General features: G+C 38.0%; 1 protein-coding gene and 1 pseudogene across 1 annotated transcript in view; one reads left to right on the top strand and one right to left on the bottom strand.

The window, feature by feature from the left end:
* The window catches only part of DNAH7 (dynein axonemal heavy chain 7), a 272,118-nt gene that overhangs the window by 156,259 nt on the left and 88,514 nt on the right, over positions 1-27,345 (top strand). The window contains exons 43-47 of the mRNA XM_043577362.1: positions 1,758-2,088; positions 4,781-5,127; positions 6,775-6,955; positions 10,052-10,237; positions 14,925-15,088. Of these exons, the coding sequence (XP_043433297.1) occupies positions 1,758-2,088; positions 4,781-5,127; positions 6,775-6,955; positions 10,052-10,237; positions 14,925-15,088 (1,209 nt within the window). The remainder of the gene's footprint in view (positions 1-1,757; positions 2,089-4,780; positions 5,128-6,774; positions 6,956-10,051; positions 10,238-14,924; positions 15,089-27,345) is intronic.
* Positions 23,880-25,125, bottom strand: LOC122482040 (annotated as a pseudogene).

Below are 27,345 nucleotides of genomic sequence, written 5' to 3'. Positions count from 1 at the left end.
TCTGACTGACATATTTAATTTAGCATAATACACTCTAGTTCCATTCATATCATTGCAAATGGCAAGATTTCATTCTTTTTATGGCTGTGTAATATTCCATTGTGGATGCATACCACATCTTCTTTATCCATTCATCAGTTGATGGACGTTTGGGATCTTTGCATAATTTGGCCATTGTTGATAATGTTTCTGTAAACATTTGGGTGCATATACCCCTTTGTATCCTTTGGGCAAACATTTGGGTGCATGTGCCCCATATTTTTGTATCCTTTGGGTAAATATTCAGGAGTGTAATTGCTGGGTGGTAGGGTAGTTGTATTTTTAACTTTTTGAGTAACCTCCATACTGTTTTCCAGAGTGGCTGCACCAGATTGCATTCCCAGCAACAGTGCAAGAGGGTTCCCCTTTCTCTGTATCCTCGCCAACATCTGTTGTTTCTTGAGTTGTTAAATTTAACCATTCTGATAGGTGTGAGCTAGTATCTCATTGTGGTTTTAATTTGTGTTTCCCTGATGGTGAGTGATGTTCAGCATTGTTTCATGTGTCTATTAGCCATTTGGCATACCCTCACTTCTAAATTTTTTTTTTTAATCCCTCTGTGGCCATCTTTTTAATGTTCCCCTGGTTAACCTATTCCAGCTTGGATCAGATAAGCCCTCAGCTGAAGGGCGTGCTTCTGCTTTTAGACAGTTATCAGGTTGGTTTGTTATCTACTCCAACCTCCTTTTTGAAGATGATTTCAAAAATGTGTCACCTTTTACTTTGAAACATTGTGGTATATCAAATACTTAAAATGAAACAAATTAGGAGCACCTGAGTGGCTCAGTTGGTTAAGCATTTGACTATGGATTTTGGCTCAGGTCCTGATCTCACAGTTGGTGAGTTCAAGCCTTGCACTGGGCTCCGTGCTGACAGTGCAGTGCCTGCTTGGAATCCTCTCTCTCTCTCTCTCTCTCTGTCTCCCTCCCTCCCTCCCTCCCTCCCTCCCTTTCCCTCTGCCCCTCCCCTACTTGTGCACACTCATGCTTTCTCTAAATAGATAGATAGATAGATAGATATAAAGAAACAAATTATAAAGAAGAGTTTCTCTACATTTAATGGATAATTATCCAGAGACATATATGAATGCAGATAAAAAATTTAAAGCACATTAAAATACTACTATATTCCTAATCAAGTATTATTACCTTGTAGTCATTTTGTACCACAAAAGTGTTGAGTTGTACTATCTATCCTATTTGTCACTTTTGTCTTCATAAAAAATTATTTCAAGATATTGAAACTTCTTAAAATCATCGGCCACCTTTGCAAGCATTCAAAGTCCTGTATTTCGGTCTCTGAAGTCTATTTGAAAGATAGGATTGTAAAAAGGTTTTAAGGAACATCAGTGTTGTAGTAATAAACTTCCCAAAGTGACTAAACTTAGAGGGCACGCCATTCATTTTGATAAAGAGCACTCCTTGCCTTATGCCTAGTATCTAATAAATCACAGAATAACTTTCGAATTTCTGTTACATGCCTGGATATTGGGCTAGGTAGTGGAAATAGAAAAACAAGCACGGCTTATTTTTGGCTCTTAATCGTGCACAATGCAGTCTTCTAAAGTTCATATTTTTTGACAAATGGTGATGTGAAAATCTTTCATACTGCTCCCTTAGTTATGTCTGGAAAAATTCTGCAAAGCTCAAGAATTTTTTTTTTTTCCTTAAAGGATACAGAACTTGATGCCTAACCTTGTTTCATCTGTTTGCTCCCAGTGAAGTAATGACAATGAAGAAGAGGTATGAAGTGGGTTTGGACAAACTGGATTCCGCTGCATCCCAAGTAGCCACCATGCAATCTGAGTTAGAAGCTCTACATCCACAATTAAAAGTTGCCAGCAAAGAGGTGGATGAAATGATGGCAGTCATCGAGAGGGAGTCGGCGGAAGTCGCCAAAACTGAAAAAATAGTGAAAGCTGATGAGACCATAGCAAACGAACAAGCTATGGCCGCCAAAGCCATCAAAGACGAGTGTGACGCTGACCTGGCGGGGGCCTTGCCGATATTAGAGTCGGCGCTGTCTGCCCTTGATACTCTCACGGCACAGGTGAGAACACGGTGACACTCTTGAAGACACGCATCATCACAGCCTGAGAGTGTTTACCGTTGTGGCCTACCATCTGGTCTGTCTGTCCCAATTAGTCTCCACATTTAATGCAATCGAAATCATTTTCAAATTGGCGAAAGAACTGCCTGATTGACCTGGCAAAAAAGCAATGCGTGCGCCCATGAATTTGGGAAAAGTAGGGGCGCCCGGGTCGCTTAGTTGGTTAAGCCTCCGACTTCAGCTCAGATCACGATCTTGCAGTTCGTGGGTTGGAGCCCTGCGTGGGGCTCTGTGCTGACAGCTCAGGGCCTGAGCCTGCTTTGGATTCTGTGTCTCCCTCTCTCTGTGTCCTTCCCCCACTCATGTTGTCTCTCTCTTCCTCTCTCTCTGTCTCTCCCTCTCTCTCTCTCTAATATAAACATTAAAACAACTTTTTTAATTAAAAAGAATTTTGGAAGAGAAGAAAGCTGCCAAGTTTTATAACCTACCTTGAAAGCTCTGTTCTTTTAATAACTTTGCACAATAACTTCGCAGCACAACAGTGGACACAAGCACAAGACTTTACGTATTTTGATTCTGAGGTGCACCTTTCTCGTAGTTAGACGCTTTTGTAATTGATATCTACCTTACAATAGATATGATAACATAATGTGTTAGTGTTTGTTAGTGTTTTGGGTTTTTTATTTTTGTGATACTTAATAATATGCCTTACGATGTTATACTTTATAATAGCATGTCTTAAACTTGATGAAATGTAATAAAAATTTAGATGTGAAAAGGTTTCAGTTAAGAAAGATGAAGGTGATTTTTATTTTTTTATTAAAAAATTTTTTTTTCAACGTTTTATTTTATTTTCGGGACAGAGAGAGACAGAGCATGAACGGGGGAGGGGCAGAGAGAGAGGGAGACACAGAATCGGAAACAGGCTCCAGGCTCCGAGCCATCAGCCCAGAGCCTGACGCGGGGCTCGAACTCACGGACTGCGAGATCGTGACCTGGCTGAAGTCGGACGCTTAACCGACTGCGCCACCCAGGCGCCCCAAGATGAAGGTGATTTTTAAAAGTAGTGTTGAGAATTGTGACTAAACTTTTGGGTGGAGGTAGGAGAGACCATTAGATCCTTTCTTCACACCTCACTTCAAAATAGATTTCAGAATGATTGAAATGTAAATATAAATAGCTATATTACTATAAAATAGTAGAAAATGCAGGTCATGTTTATATCTTGGAGTGGATTAGGTCCTTGGATTTCTTTGATATGAGAGAAATCAGAAAAAAAAAACTAAGCAAAATTATTTGTAATATATATGCTCTGGATACTTTTCTGTTTTTTCATAACTAATAAAATTCTTTAAGTTATAAATTTTAGTCCCTAAAAACAACACATTTTTTTTTTGTTATAAACATCACAGAAGTGTAGAAACACGGGGGGAAAATATTTAAACTACATGGCAAACAAAAGATTAATATGCCTCTATGTGAAAAGCTCTTAAAAATCAATAAGAAAAAAATAGCCGTAAGATAAGAGAGTAAACGATTTAAAGAAGTAATTCACAAAAGAGGAAATGCAAATAGTCAATAAACATATGAAGATCTATCCTACTTCATTTATATTTTAAGAAATACAGATTAAAATATTTCTTTTGCCTGTCAGAATGCCTGGCATTGTTGCTAAGGGTATATGTAGTAAAACAGGCATCCTTATATACTTTATGGAGAGTAGTTTGTCAATATGTGTCCAAAGCTTTAAAAACAAAAGACATAAAGTTCTTAATTCAGCATGGAAATTATAATAGTAAAAAAATAGAGGAAGAAACATAGGGCATGAGACTTATGGTTCATATCTATACATCAGAAGGTCATGCAGCCATTAAAATGAAGTGTTTCATAGCATGAAAAGATGTCCGCTATATATTGTTATTGAAATATAAAAAGTTTTGGGGCGCCTGGGTGGTGCAGTCGGTTAAGCGTCCGACTTCAGCCAGGTCACGATCTCGCGGTCCGTGAGTTCGAGCCCCGCGTCAGGCTCTGGGCTGATGGCTCGGAGCCTGGAGCCTGCTTCCAATTCTGTGTCTCCCTCTCTCTCTGCCCCTCCCCCGTTCATGCTCTGTCTCTCTCTGTCCCAAAAATAAATAAACGTTGAAAAAAAAATTTTTTTTTAAAAAATATAAAAAGTTTTAAAACAGCATTATGTTATGTATACTATAATTCCATTGGTCAAAATGTAGCATATACTCTAATTTGTAGCCTATATATACACAGAAGAACATAGGGAAGAAATGTAAATAAAAATATTTCCAGTAGTTAACTAGCTAATATGGGATTATAGGAGACTTTTGTTTGAATAATTTCTCTGTATTTTCTAACGTTTACGTCTATTGCTTTTATAGTTTTTAAGAAGCTATAAAACTCTTATTTTGCAACAGTCAGATCTCTCTTAAGCATTTTTGAAGTAGACTTTATGTCATAAGTAATCTCACATTAAGGTATCTTTCCACTTTTCTTTTTCATGTTTAACTTTGGGACAAACTTCTCAATGCTTTTTGGCACAATTCTATCACTGCCACTATTTCTACACAATGAACAGAATGAGTTTCTGTATCTTATGGTTTAGTTTGAAAATAGGAGCCGATTATAAGTCATGCATAAACAAACAGTTCTTTCCTCATACTTAGCATGTTGTTATTTCAAGGACATTACAGTGGTAAAATCCATGAAGAGTCCTCCTGCTGGTGTCAAGCTTGTTATGGAAGCTATATGCATCTTGAAAGGCATCAAAGCTGACAAAATCCCTGACCCAACAGGTTCAGGAAAAAAAATAGAGGATTTCTGGGGTCCAGCTAAGAGACTTCTTGGTGACATCCGATTTCTACAGTCACTTCATGAATATGACAAGGACAACATTCCAGCAGCTTATATGAATATCATAAGAAAACATTATATTCCAAACCCAGATTTTGTTCCAGAAAAGATTAGAAATGCTTCCACGGCAGCTGAAGGTCTGTGCAAATGGGTCATAGCAATGGATTCATATGATAAGTAAGTACTGACTGAAAAAAACCCCACAGGGGCTCCTGGGTGGCTCAGTCGGTTGAGCGTCCTACTTCAGCTCAGGTCATGATCTCACAGTCTGTGAGTTCGAGCCCCGCATCGGGCTCTGTGCTGATGGCTCAGAGCCTGGAGCCTGCTTCCGATTCTGTGTCTCCCTCTCTCTCTGCCCCTTCCCTGCTCATGCTCTGTCTCTGTCTCAAAAATAAATAAAAACATTAAGAAAAAAACATTTAAAAAAACCCACAAAACCCTGCTATGTTTTATTTTCCCATTTGGTCATTTAGAGAATATAAAACTTAAAAGCTATACAGGTGAGAGGCTCCTTGGAAAATCACATCTAATACCTGCTGTATGTGTACATATCTACTGGAGGCAAGACTGTACCAATGATATGGTATAATAGAGTGTGCTGAAACTTTTTTGGACTCAGGAACCCTTTATACTCTTAAAAATTCTTGAAGACACCAAACCCTTTTGCTTATCTACCATATTAGAAGATGAAATGGAGAAATTTGAACAACTATTAATTCATAAAAACATTACATGTTACATAAGTAACTTATTTTTTTAATCCACATTTTTCACACAAAAAATTATGAAAACAGTAGTGGTGGTTTATAGTTTTGTAAATCTCTTTGATATGTGTCCAATAGAAGACAGCTGGACACGCCAATCTGTTTCTTCAATCTGTTGCAATATATTGTTTCAATTGAAGTATATGAAGAAAATACAACCTAAACACAGACGTTTTAGTTGGACACTAGAGGATCTCATGGACTCCCTGAAGGGGATGAAGCATGCCTTGGACCACATTTTGGAAACCACTAGTATAATATATATTCTTTGTGAGACAAGGAGCCTTTTTTTGATGATTGTGTGAGAATATATATATATATATATATATATATATATATATATATATATATCTTTTACAAAACAGAAATTACTGGTTTATTCTTCAAAGAGCAACAGTTACAGGAAGTCTTTCAAACTCCTACACCGTTTGAATAATTGTGCATATATACCACACACTGCGTATATTTTGGATCATGAACGTTAATGATGAAGTTTAATATTTTGACATTTATTTAGAAAGCTAACACCACTGACTCCATTTTCCCAATAGGCGATAATTTAGATCCATTCTTTTTCTTATATTTTCCCTGCTGTTACCAACCTACATATTTATAAGACAGCTGGTTTTAGTTAAAGGTATATTCTGAAAATGTTTAAAAAGCAAAATGACATAGATAAAACACCTCACCCTCTCCTACAAATTAAGCCCTAACGAATCAGAATGTTTTCTGCAAAAACTGTCATATTTTGCACGAATACACGGTTCTCCTTTTGTAAAATCACCAATATTCATACTGTCAATAATCTAATATTTTACCGTGAGTAAAAAAATTACTTATTTGAAAATGTTATGCATATTTGGTATCCGTTTTAATCATCATTTCTTAAATGCTGGGGTCAGGTTTGATTCTTAGATGAAATCTAGACTATAGGAATCAGGGTCAGTTTTGCATAAAGATATGTTCTGAGGTTTGGTAAGGATAGAAAAGCAAATTCAGTGATAGGAAGTGCACTACAGTATAAAATGTATATCTGACTTTCTAATTTTCCTTTTTGTAGAGTGGCAAAAATAGTAGCTCCCAAAAAGATAAAACTGGCTGCAGCTGAAGGGGAGCTTAAAATTGCGATGGATGGTCTTAGAAAGAAGCAGGCAGCCCTACAGGAAGTTCAGGACAAGCTGGCCAAGCTTCAGGATACGCTGGAACTAAACAAACAAAAGAAGGCAGATTTGGAAAACCAGGTATGTGATAATATAGACAAGTATGGGAAAATCTTCATTACTTTAATAAGCATGATGTTTCTTGTAGCAAATAACAGCAACAATCCTGTTTTCTTCCGGGTTGGGGAAGTTGCCATTGGCAAATTATGGCCCACAGGCCAAATCCACCATTGCCTGTTTCTGCATGACCCGTACGGTTTTGAAATTTTAAAATAATTCTCCATGTTATAGATCAGGAAATGGAGAACCAAAAAATTAAGTGACTTAGGCTGTGTAAGAGTTAATGGCACAGCTGAGATTAGAACTCAATACCAAGAACCATACTATGTCCACTGAAAATGATTCTAAGACTAAAAAGATTGCTCTGCCTTGGTGAAAATGTTCGTAACAAACAACTGCTCAAATCTGATTACGTTCCAGGAAAAAGAAGTCAAAGTATTTTATAACAGTCAATGTTTATTGAGTGCTTACTAAGTGCAAGTCACTGTTTTGGGAGCAGTATGTACTACCTCATTTATTCTCAAAACAGCCTTCTGAAGGAGGTAGCCTTTTTGTATCATTTTGAAGAAACTAAAGCACAGAAAGTTAAACAATTTGCCTGTGGTCAACCCAGCTTCCAGGCATTAAGGCTAAAATCTGAATGAAGACAGTCTGACTCTAATAGCTCTGTCTTTACCACAGTAGCAGACTGTTTCTTCCTATAGGATATAACCACAAATTCCATATTTGTACAAATATATGACATTGTGCTAATCTTTAGAAATATTACTTATTACAGGGCATGATTTCCAAGTGGTCAGATTTAGTTTAAATAATAAAATACGTGGGTATATAGTTTACTATAAACATTGTCAATTCTGCTATATGTTTGAAACTTTTATCTTTCATGATAAAATGTTAGAAATCATGGTCATGTAAAATGAACATACACTTATATGTGGGCCAAAAATCTGCTTTTGGAGGAAAAATTTTAGTTAAAATATTTTCACTTAGTAATTTCTGATGGTAACTATTGTAATCTGAGACATGATTCAGTTGATTATAAACATTATTGGAAAAAGAATGAAGAAGGAAACTAGGAAGACAGAAGGTATTAAGAGAAGAAAAATTAAAAGAGAAAGGATTTAAATTTAGGAAGTACCAAAATTTTTACCAATTACATACCATTTGCTTTTTTAAACTTATCTTTAGATAAACTAATTTAGTAGTTTATATCTTTTGGTCTGAAAGCATTTATTTAATATCAATATTTTTTTAGCTTTTTTTTAAATTTATTTATTCATTTTCGAGAGACAGAGAGACAGAGCACAAGCGGGGGAGGGGCAGAGAGAGAGGGAGACCCAGAACTCAAGCAGGCTCCAGGCTCCGAGCTGTCAGCACAGAGCCAGATGCGGGGCTCGAACCCACAAACCGCGAGATCATGACCTGAGCCAAAGTCAGATGTCCAACTAAATAAGCCACCCAGGTGCCCCTTTAATATCAATATTAATAGCATTAAGAGGGATATCTGGGTGGCTCAGTGTCCCACTTCAGCTCAGGTCATGATCTCATGGTTCAAGAGTTCGAACCCCACATCAGACTTACTGATATCAGCACAGAGCCCACTTCAGATCCACTGCCCCCTCTCTCTCTGTCCCTTCCCCCTCCCTCCCTCTCTCTCTATCTCTCTGTCAAAAATAAATAAACATTTAAAACAAAATTTTTTAATGCATTAGGAAAAAGTATAAGCGAAATTCTTACTCCACAATAATCTACAAGTCTCTGCTTTTATCAGCTGTTTACTACTTCTCTTCATGTCATTCATTTTATTTTGAACCTTAAGCTAACTTTTACTTAGTTTTGTTTTTATCCAAGAATAATGATGCTAAGTCATTTAAAATTAAGCTAAAATAATTTAGGCATTCTACTGGAATATTGCCATTGCATGGGTTGAAATGGCTTTTCTCCAAGTTTTCCACCGTCATAATTATCCTTTTTCTTTTAATCACATTGCTCAATTACATATAATCAAATTTGGTTGACAGTCTTCTGCACAAAGTAGGCTCTCAGCTATTGATTGATGTCCTAATTGAAGGTTAATTGCAAGTGTGTGACAAGGTTGACACAATTTAACAACTTGAAAATTATGCTTCTCAAGTAAGCATAAATTATTACTACTTTTAAACGTTTAACCTTTAAAATCATGATTAAGTTGGTGTGCCTGAGTGGTGCAGTTGGTTGAACATTGAACTCTCCATCTCGGCTCAGGTCATGATTTCACAGATTGTGAGTTTGAGCGCCACTTAGGGTTCTGCAGTGATGGAGCAGAGCCTGCTCAGGATTCTGTCTCTCCTGTTCTCTGCCCCTCCCCCACTTGTGCAGGCACGTGCGTGCTCACTCTCTCTCAAAATGAATAAACTTAAAAAAATTAAACAAAATTATCATTAAGTCAGCCATAAGTTAGATGAGGAGAAGATTTTGATGGAATATTTGAAACAAAATACATTTAGAGTATTTAAAACTGAGGAAGAACATACTCGCGAGAAAGTTCTTTATTACTTAACTAAATTGCAGTATCTCCTGCTGTAGATCATTTCCTTAAATAGAGCTATTCTTGGGGTGCCTGGATGGCTCAGGAGATTAAGCGTCCGACTTCGGCTCAGGTCATGATCTCATGGTCTGTGAGTTTGAGATCTGCATGAGGCTCTGTGCTGACCGCTCAGAGCCTGGAGCCTGCTTCAGAATCTATGTCTCCCTCTCTCTCTCTCTGCCCTCCCCCGCTCACTCTCTCTCTCTCTCTCTCAAAAAATGAATAAACATTTTAAAAATGAGAAAATAGAGATACTCTTGCACTACATGATGAATATCCATTATGAATTTCATAAACTGTATATACTTTATTATACATGCTTATTGTACATACTTTATTATGAACATTTTAAAACATGTCATGGAGTTTTCAGTCTTGACATAGCTGGAAAGTGACATAGCTCACATTTTTTTAAAGAGTTAAAAAAATTCCAGATGAAAGTTTGTAAATAAAAAAATAATTTATCTCCGAGGGCAAAATCTTGCAGAATTTTCAATTTATTTTACTTGTGGATATTGAGAAAAGCTGACTTTTTTTTTTCTTTTAAGGTTGACTTGTGCAGCAAAAAGCTAGACCGAGCCGAGCAGTTGATTGGAGGCCTTGGGGGTGAGAAAACGCGATGGAGCCTTACAGCTCTGGAGCTGGGCCAGTTGTACATCAACCTGACAGGTGATATCCTCATTTCCTCAGGAGTTGTTGCTTACCTTGGCGCCTTTACATCTAACTATCGACAGGTAAAGAATACTAGTTGATTTCTAAGGTCTCTTCCTGACCCTCTCATTATAGCCAGCACTAATCTCATCTTAGAGGATTTTGTTTGCTTGCTTTTTGTTTTTTTGGTAAGTATGGGGAGTGAAGTGTTTCCAAGTGATTTGTAGTTGTGTATCTTAGTTATTCTATAAATTGGCTTGATAGCCAGAAGATGCTATATCAAATGTTCTTCTGAAATCAAATTGTTTTAGAAACAAAAAGATTGACTCCAAAAGGTAACATGAAATGGTAGACCCTGATGATAAAATTTTAGTTCCTAAACAACTATAAAGATACCAGGATTTTTTATGTCTTTGTGTGTGTGTGTGTGTGTGTGTGTGTGTGTGTGTGTGTGTTTAATCAACTTCTCCCTATGAGTTTCAGTAATGGATCATTTCAAAAATCACTTCAGAAACTGAAAGTTTAGGGGAGGAAAAGGCAAGCTGGCTTAGAACCAAATGGATTCTTTCCTTGGAAAATAAATACCAAGGGATGCCTGGGTGGCTCTGTCAGTTAAGCGTCTTTAAGCATCTGACTGTTGACTTGTGTTGAGGTCATGATCTTACGGGTTCGTGAGATCAAGCCCCACTTTGTGCTCTGTGCTGACAGTGTGGAGCCTGCTTGGGATTCTCTCTCCTCTCTCTCTGCTCCTCTCCTGCTTACGCACACGTACATGCTCTCTCTCAAAGTATATAAACATTAAAAAGAAAGGAAGAAAAGAAAGAAAGAAAGAAAGAAAGAAAGAAAGAAAGAAAGAAAGAAAGAAAGAAAGAAAGAAAAGAAAGAAGGCAAATACTGTGTTTTCTGCTTCAAATTTCCACCGCTTTGATGGATTCTGCCTCCTCTCTTCCCCCTTCTCTATAGCAACCTAGACTTTAACTTTTTTTAATGAGTCGCTGATGTCTCAGTTCCTTCCTATGAATTCATTCTGTCCTGCTCTGATCCTCTCGTGGGTCAGGGCAGTTGGCAGATCACACCCCATTGGAAGTTTCCCATTCAGTAGTAAGCAGAAGGTGATTGTGGCAACTCGTTGTCTGCCCAGATGCCCTCCTGGCTTCCTGAGCTTCCGTGTCCAACAACCAGCGCCTGTGGCTCTTTTTTGGCAAACTTCCCTTGGGTTCTTAGAGTTCACTTTGCCCAGGGCGTGGAGAGCCAGAATTGCTGAGACTGATTTCCCTCGAGGGCAGGCCTGGATGAAAGACTGACAGGAGTGGGAGCATGAGAGTCTGTGTCCCTTCCTGCTGGTTGGAACGACTCTAAGTAGTAACTCACCCTCCCTGTGGGACCAGCTGAAGCCACCTGCAGCACAGTGCTGGCTGATCCCTCACCTTCTACTAGCTGCTCCCCAGTCCTTTTACTGCTTCCCCTCACATCCTTTCTTTAATAAATCACTTCACATAAATCTTCATTTCAGAGTTTGCTTCTGGGAAACCCAGCTGAGACAAAAAAGCCTGCACAACAATTTTGGTTCTTTTCTCGCATCAAAACCTCTGGATACCAAGAGCCCTCCATAAATAGCTGGATCCCCTCCCTCCAAGCTTCATCTGAGTGGTTGTTAATTATTCATCAACCCCTTTGTAAAATTTCTGGTTCTCTCTATAAATAAAACATAGACAACTCCAATTCTTCTAGGATAATGGGGCCCGCAGTACTTCAGCTGCTGTGCCCATGCCAATCTGTAAAACAGAATCCTGTCGTGCTATAAGCCCTAGAGTTGAATTAATTCGAACTTGTTCACTTTTCCGGCCAACGGTTAAAGTCAAAACTGTTGTGGTGGTGGTGGTGGCTGTTTTCTCCAAGATGACACTCCTAATGGCCACTTTTTAAATTTCTACTATCCAGTGTACCACCGGAGTATTAGGCAAGGCTCTTGGCTTCTATGTAGAGATGCTTGTTCAGAGCACCTCGTGTTCATTTCAGCTCTTCTCTGCCGCTATACCCCTTTAGATATGTAACTGGGCCACTTCAATTTCTAACCCAGAATTATGGTAACGTACCATACCTGTCAACGATGAACAGTAACTATTGCTTTCGCTTTCGCTACTGCTTTCCCATATCTCTGACTAGTCTGCCAAGACCAGCATCAAGCTATATTTGACGAAGCCTTCAGATCTTCCCCCAAAGTCTATAGGCCGCCCCTCAGCCTGACAACAAAGAGATCAAAACAGGCCAGTAGGAACCGTGTATAAGAAGGCCGAATTCAAACCGGAAATGCTTGATACCGCTCCTCCCTACACAGCCACACCACTCGTTCCTGGTAACAACAGCCAACCCAAACAGAAAGCCAGATGATAGTGTTTAAGTGCTCCTAAGAGGTGACATTTTTGCCCCCCATTGTTTGCCCTGCAGTGTCCCACCTACAAATATGTGGCATTACGTGGCAAAGGGACTTTGTTATTAAGGTTGCTAATCAGCTGAACTTAAAATAGGAAGATCATCTTTGGGCTCGATTATAGGATAGTATCCTTTTAAAGCAAAGTAAGGAAGTGCCCAAAGAATGATAGGGACGTGCTAAAGGAACATAAAATGTAGTTTAACGTTACTTCCACTGGCCATATCAGCAATAAATACTGATAGTAACATAACTCATTGAATAAAAGATGTGGGCAAAATGAGTGAAGAGGTTCAAAAGGTACAGACTGATAATTAGAAAATAAGTAAGTCCTGGGATTTAATGTACAGCATGGTGACTACAGTTAATAATGATGTATTATATATTTGAAAGTTGCTGCAAGAGTAGATCTTCAAAGTTCTCATCCCAAGAAAAACATTTTTGTAACTATGGTGATGGATGTCAACAACTTACTGTGATGAGTTCACAATATATACAAAGAGTGAATCGTCTTGTACACTTGAAACTATTATCATGTTATAGGTCAGTAGAAAAGAGACCAAGTAGGTCTCTTTTCTTGAAACTAATATCATGTTATAGGTCAGTAGAAAAGAGACCAAGATAATAGAAAAAGGTCGATCTATACTGACATAAATTAATAAATTTAAAAGAATGAGTGCCTGACAAAACCTAGAAATTTTCAGCTGTGAGTATCTCCCCACAAAATGTTATTAATTACAAAGGGAAAGGGGAAAAAAGTAATGCAGAGGCTGTAATCCAATATTAGACAAGTACTGCCTTAACTCAGTTTTGATTCATAATAAAAACTCTGAATTCCTTTATGTGGGTAGTTTGCTCAGCCCTCACCGCAACCATTTCCTGTATCGGGCTCTAATACTGCAGCTTATAATAGGCACCCAGCTTCCAGCAGACCTCAGATACATAACACCTGAAGATCCTTCATCACTGTACCTGAGGAATTACTCAAACTATCCAATCCCTAGGAAGCCCAGGCAATACAGCTAACCCTATCACATACTGCTTGCATGTATAATTGCCTCCTACAGTTTCACCTTGCTGTTACCCTGTATTTGGGGGCAACTTCTGGTGTGGAAGCTTTCTCCCATTTGGCAGTGTAAGTAACAAAGAGTTCTGCCTTTCATCTATCTGAGTGTCTTGTGTCCCACCACCCAAAGAAGATTTAATTATACCTAAGATCATACAATTATGAGGCAGAAGCCTGGCAGGCAACACCTTAAACAAGTGATAAAAATCACTATCATCAATAAATGAACAGTCTGAAATCTTGTACCACTGATTGAGTGCAATGAGAAGAATACGACTACATTTTCTATGATATTGTTGCCAAAGATGTGTAACCTGAACTGAATCATGAGAGAACATCACAGAGACCCAACTTTGGGGCATTCTACAAACTAACTGATTGATCAAGGTCATAAAAGTCATCAACTCCCCCTAACCTGTCATGACCTTTCATGTGCAAACCTAAAGGAATGTTGGTGGAGCCTGCTCAGCAGGAGGCCAAGGGAGATGGGGTGCCCACCATGCCCCCTCTACCAGCACCCCTCCACACATGGCATCTCATTCGCCTGTGGGCTCGTACCAACACCTCGTGTGTCTGTGCCTCTTCCCCACGTCTCTTCCTAACCTATATTTATCCTCTGGTCGTGCCTTGCACTGTTTCTGAACTCTTACATGTAACCTCAGATTGGACCTTGACTTCTAACTTTGTGAGTGTGAACCCGGACTTAAAGTACCCTTTTGGTTTCTGAGTAGCCTAGCAAACTATGCCCTAGGTGGGATATCCCAGACTCCAATGTGTATCCTGGTACATATTGTTGGTACCTGATAGTCCTGCCATGGTTCCTTTCCCCAGGCATGTGAGAGCCAGAAAAAAAGGTTTTCATTTTTTAGTCCCCTACCAGTTCAAATTAGATTTATGCCATAATACTAAGGCTTGCTGTTTATTTTTAATTTAAAGAAAATATATAGAAACATGATGGTCTCCAACTACTTTGTCGAATGAAGCTTTAGAATAATAATTGGCAATTGTTTTTTACGGATACAGCATTCTGACGTCAACTTCACTATTAAGTGATCTACCTAAAATTAACATTGGATATAGTTAACTTTCATTTGAATGTATAGTGGACCTTCTAAATAATAATTTTATTTGAAAAATCTGATAAATTATTTTTGAGGTGCAGTTGCAACAATGGTTTGTTGACTCAGGGAATAAAACATAATCAAGGAGTTGACAAAGTATTCATTTGGTAACCTCCAGCCTCATTTCTGTATCTCTTGTGTATGTCTTAAAGAACCAAACGAAGGAGTGGACAAATTTGTGCAAAAACAATGATATTCCCTGCTCTGATGATTATTCTCTTATGGGTATCCTGGGAGAAGCAGTGACAATTCGAGCCTGGAATATTGCTGGGTTACCTTCTGACTCATTTTCCATTGATAACGGGATCATCATAATGTAAGGAAAATATTTTTCTCACAAATGATCTCTATTAATCAGTAGATTTATTTATCTGTGCATCTTTTAAACAATTATAGCTAGTAAACTTGTATTGTATTGGAAAAAATGTACTTAAATTATTAATTAGCTAAATTAAATATGAATAATCACTTCCTTCTAGTAATATTAAAATGATGGCATATTGGAGGCTATAGTAAACAATCAAAGACCCTAATGACTTTTGCTTAATTTTTAATCAATTTTTAGCAAATAGAGCAAAGCTCTACCATGAAAATGAAGTCCAAACTGTTGATTCCTGTAAAATTACAGGGTTTTGTTATTGCAGGTTAATGAAAGGTACAATGGTGGGTTGGTGGCAGTGATGGACTCAAGTGTACCAAATTCTTAGTCCCTCCTGGGTGTGGGACCAGCTTAACTGATATGGATACATTTCTGAGTCCTGGGCTGACCGGGACTTTCAAGATAGTGGCCATTGCTCCTGGAATCTCCCAGTTAGTAGATAAATCCCATGGACATTGGACTGGAAGAACACTGCAGGCTCACCCATCTTCACCTTTCCTCCAAGTCTTATCTCCCCAAAACCAAAAACTTCAGCCTGACCCAGTGTAAGGACAATTATGATTCATGTTACCTCCTAGTTCACTTTACCATGCACCTTCTATCACTGGGTCAGTCTTCTTGGAGGTTTTGGCATATTAAGAATAGCACAGGTAAACCATCAGGAGAAATGTTCAGTTCTGTGTTACAAGACTTTTGATCGGTTGTTAGTTTACTACTGAAAAAGTAAGTGATGTAATAGTACTTAATTTAAAGTAAAAATGGCAGAGGCATGTGAATTTTTTAAAATTCACTTCAGGGGCGCCTGGGTGGCGCAGTCGGTTAAGCATCCGACTTCAGCCAGGTCACGATCTCACGGTCCGTGAGTTCGAGCCCCGCGTCGGGCTCTGGGCTGATGGCTCAGAGCCTGGAGCCTGTTTCCGATTCTGTGTCTCCCTCTCTCTCTGCCCCTCCCCTGTTCATGCTCTGTCTCTCTCTGTCCCAAAAATAAATAAACGTTGAAAAAAAAAAAAATTTAAAATTCACTTCAAATAACTGCTACGTATAAAGATGAGTTATTCTTAAATTTTTTGGGTGTAGTATTTATTTAATTGTTCCACAATTTAAAACTCTGGTGAATACATTGCTTTACTGCTTGACAAATGATCCTGACATATATATGGACTTATTTAGCATTTATTCACCGAATTGTTCTACTGGAATTTGAGGTATGTGCAATTTGAATATAAAGTAAAAATTGATAAGACCACTTAGGGAAGTTATACTCGAGACAAGCTAATCCTTACAATTGGGCCCTGAATTAATTTCAAAGCTTTCTGGTCATTAAGGCAAAAAAGAAAAGTGTGTCATATAGCTCTCATTTTTTAACTAGGTAAATTGTACTTAGACAAACTTTTTCAGGAACTAAACTTAAATGTAATTATTTTGTTGATTTGGAGAAAAGACTACAAGGCTTTTCTTCGGGGAACTAAAATTAAGTACTGGGTGCTCTGCTCTGATAATCTAAATTAATCCCGAAGAGAAATTATAGGATTTAGATAAATGATAAATATGTACATTAGTTTGCCACTGAAACAGATTTTTTAAGTGCCTTTTTTACATGTACAGGATAACAACTAATTTTTTTTTTAATTCCTTAACCAGGTAGGTGGCATGTAGAGTGTTTGCGCTGATGTTTAATGTGAGAATAAGGCATTAACCTATATGGGAGATTTCTGAAAGTTTAGAAGTCTACTTTTACTTTGTCCAGCTGGACCAATTAACCTCAGCCTTAAGAATAAGTCACATTTTTGCTGTTTTTGCTACTGTTGTTGCTATTTTTTTCCCCTCCCAGAAAAAATACTTTGCTTTTTCCCAGCATTTGTGAATATAATTGGTCATGTCCCTCATAATGGTAGTTAGGTCTTTATTGTTTCGATTTGCAATTTATATACCTTTGTTCCACCTCACAGGATATCTATAACCATTATATTCATTGGAGGCTAAATTGCTTCTTATTTTATAGCAAATAAATGTACTCTTTCTTTTGGGTCCAGTCATATTTCAATAATAATAGAACTATTGGTGATTATTTTTCAAGATAACAAACTCACATTTCAGGAGAGAAAGAGGTAAAACATGACGTTAATGAGCCAGAACCCCTACATTTTTGCTATTTGTTTATAGAAATGTTGAAATATTAGCAAAAAGTTATGGTGAGCAACTTTACTAAGACAGAAATGTTAACCTTTTTATCCATGGCTTATTTTGTCAATGTATTTTGGTGATCTCCTACTGAGAGGTTTCAGTAAGTAGGTTTAAGGTGATCATTTTGAAGTGTCAGATAAGTATCTTATTTACTCGCCTACTGTGTTCTTCTCTTCCCCAGAGATACTTGCTTGGTAATGATAATACCTAATACTGAGCACTTACTAAAGACCTAATCCTGGGCTAAGTGCTTTTCACATGCTATCTAAACTAACTGAAGAGTTGATGATTTAGGGAAAGGGGAAGAATCTATAAGATTTAGATAAATTGGATTATAATTAACTTTTGCAGCTACTGACACTTGAAGGTCCTTGGCTAATCAGAATTTCAAGGGCTAGTGATAACATTAAATGTGATTGTGTTGTATCTGAACATTTCACAGGGAAATAGTATTAACATTGTTTAACAACTTGGTAAATAAATCAGACCTATATCTAATATACCTCTGCTTTTTAAAAAATGTCTTAGTTTTCATTTCTGTAAGAGATAAATTCAGCTTATTTCAGTAGCAGTAATAACAGAGAGGAGCACCCACCTTTCATTGTCTGCTTTTATCAATTTTTATGTATGGACATGTGTAAAGAGGAAAATAATAAAACTCTTTGAGATGCATCACCATTACATATTTAAATTTTATGTCCTTCCCTGCACAATAGTGAACATGTATTATCACTGTATGCATTTTGGGGGGCACCTGGATGGCTCAGTTGGTTAAGCGTCCAACTGTTGATTTCATCTCAGGTTGTGATCTCACGGTCTGTGACATCAGGCTCTGCACTGACAGCATGAAGCCTTCTTGGGATTCTCTTTCTACCACCCTCTCTCTCTCTCAGAATAAATTAAAAAATCAACGTTTAAAAAATGTATTTTTCAAAAACCCCGAAGAGCACCGAATTAGAATCCTCTCTAGACCATCACAAAAGAGCAAACAGTATTAAAACCTGGAATGCTGAGTCTATAAAAATTCAGTTTTCATTTGGGAGCCACTGGTTTTAAAGCATTTCTGGATTCAAGAATGTTTGGTGGAGGAAGTAAGAGAGAAGCTTGTGTAGAGAAAAATGTCTTATCAAAAAATAATGCAAAATAATAGTGGAGAGGAAGTAAACAGGAAATGTGGTGCTTGTTCATTTCAAATTCAGGATTTATATTCCTCCAAAGACTGAAGCTGTTTAAACCAATGTGTGTTGCATATAGCTCTCCAAAATAATTGCTGTTAAAACCAGTACATTCTTTTCTACCTACTCTGAAGAATGTCTCCTTCGAAATTTTATTCATTTAATATGTTACACTGTAGAAGTCCTAATCTTTAAAAGCAAAATTTGCTTTAGGGGCACCTGGGTGGCTCAGCTGGTTAAGTGCTCGACTTCAGCTCAGGTCATGATCTCTCAGTCACCAGTTTGAGCCCTGCATTGGGCTCTGTGCTGACAGCTCAGAGCCTGGAGCCTGCTTCTGATCGTATGTCTCCCTCTCTCTCTCTCTGCCCCTCCCCTGTTTGGGTATACGTGCGTGCTCTCTCTCTCTCAAAAAATAAATAAAAACATTGAAAAAAATTTTAAAGCAAAATCTGCTTTATAAATAAAAAAAAAAACAAAAATCAAAAACTGAAGTTACAACATTGTCCTGCTTTTCGATCAAAAACATGTCATATTGGGATGCCGGGGTGGCCTAATTGGTTGAGTGTCTGACTCTCAATTCCATCTCAGGTCATGATCTCATGGTTCATGAGTTCAAGTTCCACATTGGGCTCTGCATGGACACCATGGAGCCTGTTTAGGATCCTCTCTCTGCCTCTCCTCTCTCTCTCTCTCTCTCTCTCTCTCTCACACACACACACAAAAATGTAGAAAAATCCAAAAATAAATAAATAAAAACTGTTTTAAAATGTCATATTGAGGGTATTATTTGGGGAAAATAAGTTTGATATAATTGTTAACTAGGTGTGGAACAGCATACCATTACCCTTTTTCCATTGAATTGCTTTTACATTTTTGTTGAAAACCAGTTATCCACATATGTGTGGGTCTTTTTCTGGATTGTTCATTCTGTTCCACTGATCTATTTGTCTTTTTAAATTTTTTTTAATTTTTAACTTTATTTTGAGGGAGAGCAAGTAGGGGAGGGACAGAGTGAGAGTGAGACAGAATCTCAAGCAGGCTCTGTGCTATCAGCACAGAGCCCAACACGGGGCTCGAGCTCACAAACTGTGAGACCATGACCTGAGCCAAAACCAAGAGTCGGACACTTAACCAACTGAGCCACCCAGGCAACCCTGTTTGTTTGTTTTGGTGCAAACACCACATTTTCTTGATTAGTATAGCTTTATATTAGGTCTTGAAGTTAGATTATATATCTTCCAACTTTGTTTTCCTTTTTTGGAATTGTGTCTATTTTTTTTTTAATTTTTTTTTTTAACGTTTATTTATTTTTGAGACAGGGAGAGACAGAGGATGAACGGGGGAGGGTCAGAGAGAGAGGGAGACACAGAATCCAAAACAGGCTCCAGGCTCTGAGCTGTCAGCACAGAGCCCGATGCGGGGCTCGAACTCACGGACTGCGAGATCGTGACCTGAGCCGAAGCCGGATGCCTAATCGACTGAGCCACCCAGGCGCCCCATGTTGTGTCTATTTTTTACCTCTCAATATAAGTTTTAGATTCAGTTTTTACATATCTACAAAAGATCCTTGTGGGATTGATTGGAACTGCATTCAATCTATACATCAATCTGAGAAAAATTGACAAGTCTTCTATAAATACATCTTTATTTTTTAAGATCACCTTTGATCTCTTGCATCAGTATTTCCTTGTTAGACTTACACCCAGTATGTCTTAATTTTTGTGTGCTATTATAAATGGTGCTTTAAAAAAGTTTATTCAGTTGTTCATTGTTGGTATTAGAAAAACAATTGAGGGGTGTCTGGGTGTCTCAGTCAGTTAAGTGTCTGACTCTTGATTTCGGCTCAGGTCACGATCTTGTGGTCATGGGATTGAGCCTTACCTCAGGCTGGGCCTGGAGCCTGCTTAAGATTCTATCTCTTCCTGTCTCTCTGCTCCTCCCTCCCAATAAAAAATAGAAAAAAGAAAAGCAACTGATGTTTGAATATTGACCGTGTACATTGTGACCTTGATAAATTCATTTATTAGTTCTGTGATCTTTTATATAGGTTCATTATGATCTTATATATAGACAATCATACTCTATGCAAATAGACACAGTTCTATTTCTCATTTTCTAAAATTATGCCTTTTATTTCTTTTTCTTGGCTTATTGTACTGTCAGGGACTTTTTATGTTTATATTGGCAAGTGTGAGAATATTTGTCATAAAAATATAATTTACAGTGTTGTACATTGTTCCTTTTACCCAATCTTAGGAGAAAGGAATTAGTCTTTCACCATGACATATTATATTAACTGTGGGTTTTTTGTATATCCTTTTCATCAGGTAAAGGAAATTCCCTCTGTTCTTAGTTTGCCGAGGGTTCGTACCATTTTACGTGTTAAATTTTGTCAAGTGCTTGTTCTGTGTCTATTGAGATATATTTTTTTTACTGTTTTTCAAGCCTCAACTTTAATAAATTTGAATAAAACCGGAAATGAGTACAATTTTCAGAAAAGTTTAGCTTTCTGATGAGGGTTTGACAACATGATATTTTGGTTTTAATGGGCAGTATGTTTTGTTTCTGGTTTTTGCAAACATGATACAATGAGCCTTACAATGTTGCACAGATGATTGGATTTTGCAGGGTCTCCTGCTAACGATTCTGAATAGTAAGATGTGCCCTGGGACCAGAGAGAACAATGTCCAGCAGAATGTTGACCAGACTTTGAATCTATAACATAGCATGACATTGCTTTTTCAAATAATTCCCTAGTACGTTTTTTTTTTTTTTCATCTACTTCTAATTATCTTATGGCCATTTATCAGTGCCTAAGTGTATGCCAGGCCCATATATACTTTCATACTCTGAGGCATCTCACGGATTACTGGCACAAGCAGGCACCCCAGTAAAGATGGCAGCACTGCCTGCTCTCTTGCCAAGTAGCGCACGGGCCTAGATGGTACCTGAGGTCTGCCTTCCACTCTGTTCTTTCTCTTCCATCCCTTCGTGCCAACCTGCACACGTTACTGCCTCTCTTTAAAAACAATTCTGCAGGGGCGCCTGGGTGGCTCAGTCGGTTGAGCATCCGACTTCAGCTCAGGTCATGATCTCACAGTCCGTGAGTTCGAGCCCTGCTTCGGGGTCCGTGCTGACAGCTCAGAGCCTGGGGCCTGCCTCAGATTCTGTGTCTCCCTCTCTCTCTGCCCCTCCCCTGCTCATGCTCTGTTTCTCTGTCTCAAAAATAAATAAATTAAATAAATAAATAAATAAAATTCATTTGGTTTGTTTTCATAGCCTGATATCAGAACCCATGGTGTAGTACCAAATTCTTGCACTAATTTCTATGAAGCAAGCTATCTGTGCACCCTTGCTCATCTGATCGAGCTACTAATACGAGCTAACATTTATTGGGGCATAATGTATGGCAGACACTAATAGGCTCTTTTTAGTAATCTTCTCAATCTACTTAAAAGATCTATGGAATAGATACTATTGTTATCCACATAACTTACAACTCAGAAGTCTGATAAGCCTCAAAGAAGTAAAGTTGTCCAAGGATGAAAATATTATTTCCTTCAAATGTTGATCAAGAATATCAGTGACTTACAAACCATGTCATTTCAGAAATTGAAAGAATTTATGAAAAGTTTATTTCTGCCTTGGCCAGCGGACATCAAACAATCTGTTTTTGTTTTTTTTTTTATTATTCTTACTGTATTTTTAAGTAAACTCTACACCCAACATGGGGCTTGAACTCCGTGACCCTGAGTCATTTGCTCTACCAACTGAGTCAGCCAGGCGCCCCAAACTATCTTAACTTTTAAAGCTGACTTTGTTAGGGCCTCTGGCAAGCTCAGTCCACAGGGCATGTGACGCTTAATCTCCGGTCATGAACTTGAGCCCGACATTGGGTGTGGAGCCTACCCAAAAAAGAAAAAAAATAAATAAAAAGAAACTTTGCTGTTTCTCCAAACATTTTTGGGATCATGCATTCACTGGGAGCCAGCAAGTGCCCCAAAGAAAAATCTCCAAATTGTGAAGAAAATAGGCATATTTCCTTTCAGAAAAATTAAAGCTAAAATGTTTAGCTATATATATTTTTTTTTACCCCTTTTAGCAGTAACTGTGGCTTGCATAAACCTCATTGGCTACGATACTGCCACTGCACAAAGCTAGCATGTTTAGCAATTGAAGAGTTCTCCCCCAGACCCCCACAACTACCCTGCAAATAGAGTGCCTACATTGTAGCGACTCAGGAAGAGGCAGGCTCCCTCCTTCCAAATCACCTCCATCAGAGAACACCCGCTGCTGAGTAGCAAGTCAGAGGTTTGGATTCAATGCCCCATACAAGGAGTCTTCAAAGTGTCAGACCTTCAAGTGTGGCCTATGAAGGAAAAAAATCTTAATTGGGGAGTGAGAAAATAGTGCTTTAGGACCACTGACTCCAAACCTACATCCTTCAGAACTCCAAGAAAACAGGCCAAGTACCTATCTACCTCAGGGCTGTGGGCCCCAAGATGCTTGGAGTTATCCTCAGGTGTAATTACTTTCCGTGATGCCCTTCTTCCTTGACTTCCTTGACTTCTGGCACAATGATGCCAATGCTGTCTCACAGTCACTAACACTATTCTGTCTTTGAGAATTTCAGATGATGATACAGGTCTGGTTCAATTCTTCCTTTTGCATTTATATTTGGGGGCTCCTGTTTGGGTGTTTTTGTTTTGTTTAAGCAGGCTCCATGCCCAAAGTGGGGCTTGAACTCATGACCCCCAAATCAAGAGTTGCATGCTCTAACCACAGAGCCAACCAAGTGCCCCTTAATTCTTCCTTTTGCATTTAGGGAAGACTGCTGTTTCCTATACTAGTTTTATGTGCTCTAATATAGCGTCAAAAACTACAAACACATTGAAATTAAAACATGAAATCTTAGGAATCAAAAATAACCCAGGGGCAATAAATAAATAAATAAATAAATACCAAATAAATAAAATCTTAAGGGGCACCTGGCTGGCCCAGGCAGCAGAGCATGTGACTCCCGACCTCGGGAGTCATAAGTTCAAGACCCACATTGAGAATAAAGGTCACTTAAAAAAAATTAAGAAAAAATTAAAAAAAAATAATACAAGGGCCAAAACCCTGGTGGTAAGCTAGTCAACAGTGTAGCTCATCTGCACCTCTCCATCTCACCCTTCCCAGAGGCAAGGTCAGGGCATCCATGGTCCAGTTGTCCAGTTTGAAGTAGCACCTAAACCAAAACCAAGCCAGGTTGTTCTATCCAAAAGAAGCCCAAGTGTCTTCTGCAAAATAAGTTCCGTGTAAGTCGGAGGCAGACCCCAGGCCAGCGGGGGATGTCATTCACTCAGCAGCAGGGTGATATTTGGAGATTAATATTGAGAGCTATGCATGGTCTGGATACCGTCAAGAATCTGCTGTAGCTCCTGACCTTCAAAACACCCCTCCGGGCTTGGGGTCAGAGCCTTCCACTCCTCAGCAGGCTCTGGGCAAATATTGGCCAAACAGGCCAACTCAGACTTAAGAAGCTTCTCCTAAAGCAACAAGCTGCGGACACTGGCAATGGACTCTCCTGTTTTTGAAATGACTGAGACGGGCTGTGACATTTAAAGTTTTCATGAAGACCTCGGGAAGTCCCTATGCAACCTCTGTACTCTCATTCTGTGGCTTTCGATGCTCCAGGAGCATATGAACTTCTGAACTGAGTAGTGTCTCAGCTGTTTCATACTCTCTGGGAAAGATGCTGTTGAGGAATCCTCCTCTGCGTCGCTGGCCCCCATATCTACACCCCCAGAAGCAGAGAGATGTGTGCTTTAAGTTTAGTTTGTTAATAAGGTGAATTTTACGGATTGATTTTTTTGAATGTTTGACTAACCTTGCATTTCTAGGATAAAACCTACCTGGTCTTCATATATTCTCCTTAATTATATACTTCTGATCCAATTTGCTGACACTTTGTCGAAGATTTTTACATTCTGTTCATGAGGGATATTGGTATGTGGTTTCTTTTGTTGGCATGTCTGCAGGATTTCATTATCAAGGTAATGCTGGCCTCATAAAACAAATTGGAGAGTGTTCTCCCCCATTCTTTTTTCTGGAAGAGATTATGTAGAATTATTTTTCTTAGATGTTTTGTAGAAAGAACCAAAGAAACTATTCGCGCCTAGAACTTTCTTTGTTGGAAGACGTTACCTATGATTTCAATTTTGAAAGAGTTAAAAGACCATTAAAGTTATCTATCCTTTATAAAAAAAAATTTTTTTTAATGTTTACTTAGAGAGAGACAGAGCATGAGTGGGGAAGGGGCAGAAAGAGAGGAAAACACAGAATTTGAAGCAGGCTTCAGGCTCTGAACTGTCGGCACAGAGCCAGATGCAGGACTTGAACTCACAAACCATGAGATCATGACCTGAGCCTAAGTTGGATACCTAACCTACTGAGCCACCCAGGTGCCCAGCAATTTATATATTCTTAAGTGAATTTTGGTAGTTTCCATCTTTCCAGAAGTTGGTCCAGTTCAACTAAGTTGTTAAATTAACGGGCATAGAGTTGTTTGTAGTATTACCTTGTCATCCTTTTAATGTCCGCAAGGTCTACGATTATAATCTTCTCTCTCATTCCTGATATCAGTAATTAGCATTTCCTTTTTTTAATTTTATTTTTTCTTGATCAGTGTAGGTAAAGCTTAATAAATATTCTGGATCCTATCTAAAAATTAACCTTTCATTTCATTGTTTTTATCCACCTTTTTTGTTATCCATTTTATTGACTTCTGCTTTAATATTTATTATTCCTTGTTTTTGGCCTAAACTACTCTCTTCTGTGGTTTCCTAAGGTGAAAGCTTGTTATTGAGTTTAGATTCTTCTTCTTTTCTAATCTAAGCATTTACTGCTATACATTTTCCACTAAGCACTGCTTTAGCTGCATAGCACAAATTTTGATATGCTGTATTTTCATTTCCTTCAAAATATGTCCTATCTTGAGACTTCTTTATAGGCCATTTAAAAATGTTTTTAAATTTCCAAATACTTGATAACTTTTAAGCTATTTTCTATTATTTTTTGTTTTTTTACTTAATTTCATTATGTTCAGAGAACATACATTGTAAGATTCCAGTTGTTTTAAATTTATTTGTTTTATGCCATAAATATGGTCTGTCTCAATTTTCCATGTATACTTGAAAAATATTATTTTGCTATTATTGGGTAGAGGATTCTCTTTTTTTTTTAAGGCTTTTATTTATTTTTTATTTTATTTTATTTTTTTAACATTTATTTATTTTTGAGACAGAGAGAGACAGAGTATGAATGGGTGAGGGTCAGAGAGAGAGGGAGACACAGAATCTGAAGCAGGCTATAGGCTCCGAGCTGTCAGCACAAAGCCTGACGCGGGGCTCGAACTCAAGGACTGCGAGATCATGACCTGAGCCAAAGTTGGATGCTTAACTGACTTAGCCACCCAGGCACTCCAAGGATTCTTTAAATGTCAGGTTCAATTGTGGCATAGTGTTGTACACATCTTCCACATCCTTGCTAATCTATTTATTGTCTCTTCAGTTCTATTAGTTGTAGCTTCATGTATTTTGGAGCTCTGTTGTTAGATGCATAAACATGTAGGATTGTTAGGTCTTTGTGATAAATTGACTTTTTTATTATTATGTAACATCCCTCTGTATCCCTGATAGTTTTTCTTGTTCTGAAGTCTACATGTAATTCAGCTTTCTTTTGATTAGTGTTTGCATGGTGTATCTGTTACTTTTATCTTTAATAAAAATGTTATATTTAAAGTGAGGGTATCTTATAGATAGCATACAGAGCCTATATTTTTTCCAGTCTGATAACCTCCCTCCATTAATTATACGTTTAGACAACTTTACACTTAATGTGGTCAGTATAATTGAATTTAGATCGACCATATTATTATTTTGGGTTTTTTTTTTGTTTTGTTTTTACATGTGATTTTTGTTGCTCGGTTTGTCATATCTCATTCTTTTGGATAATTTGAATAATCCACAATTTTTAGTATTCCACCTTAACTTATCTACTGGATTTTTTCACTATAATGCTTTGCATTATTTTTTTTCCCAATGTTTATTTATTTTTGAGAGACAGAGACAGAGCACAAGCAGGGGAGGGGTAGAGAGAGAGGGAGACACAGAATCCGAAGCAGGCTTCAGGCTCTGCACTGTCACCACAGAGCTCAGTGGGGGGTCAAACTCACAAGCCATGAGATCATACCTGAATCAAAGTCAGACGCTTAACCGTCTGAGCCACCCAGGTGCCCCTGCATTATTTTTTAGTACAAATTTTTATGTCTACTCAAATAATATTTTCCTGCTTCAATTAAAATGTAGAATTCTTCTCTTGGTGGGAATGTAAACTGGTGCAGCCATTCTGAAAATTCCTCAAAAAATTAAAAAAAGAACTATCCTATGATCCAGCAATTGCACTATTAGATATTTACCCAAAGGATACAAAAATACAGGTTTGAAGTAGTAGATGCACCCCAATGCTTATGGCAGCATTACAAACAATAGGCAAACTATGGAGAGACCCCAAATGTCCATAGGCTGGTGAATAAAGAAGATGTAGTGTGTGTGTGTGTGTGTGTGTGTGTGTGTGTGTTTTATAAAAGATTACTCTTCTGTCAAAAAGAATGAAATCGTGCCATTTGTAATGACATGGATAGAGCTAGAATGTATTATGCTAATTGAAATAAGTCAGAAAAAAACAAATACCATATGATTTCACTCATATGTGGACTATGAGAAACAAAACAGATGAACATATGAGAAAGTGGGGGGAAGAGGAGAGAGGGAAACAAACCACAAGAGACTT

Source organism: Prionailurus bengalensis, chromosome C1 (genome assembly GCF_016509475.1).
Source record: "Prionailurus bengalensis isolate Pbe53 chromosome C1, Fcat_Pben_1.1_paternal_pri, whole genome shotgun sequence".
In the NCBI taxonomy this organism is placed as follows: domain Eukaryota; kingdom Metazoa; phylum Chordata; class Mammalia; order Carnivora; family Felidae; genus Prionailurus; species Prionailurus bengalensis.
This window is presented reverse-complemented; position numbering and strand designations above follow the sequence as displayed.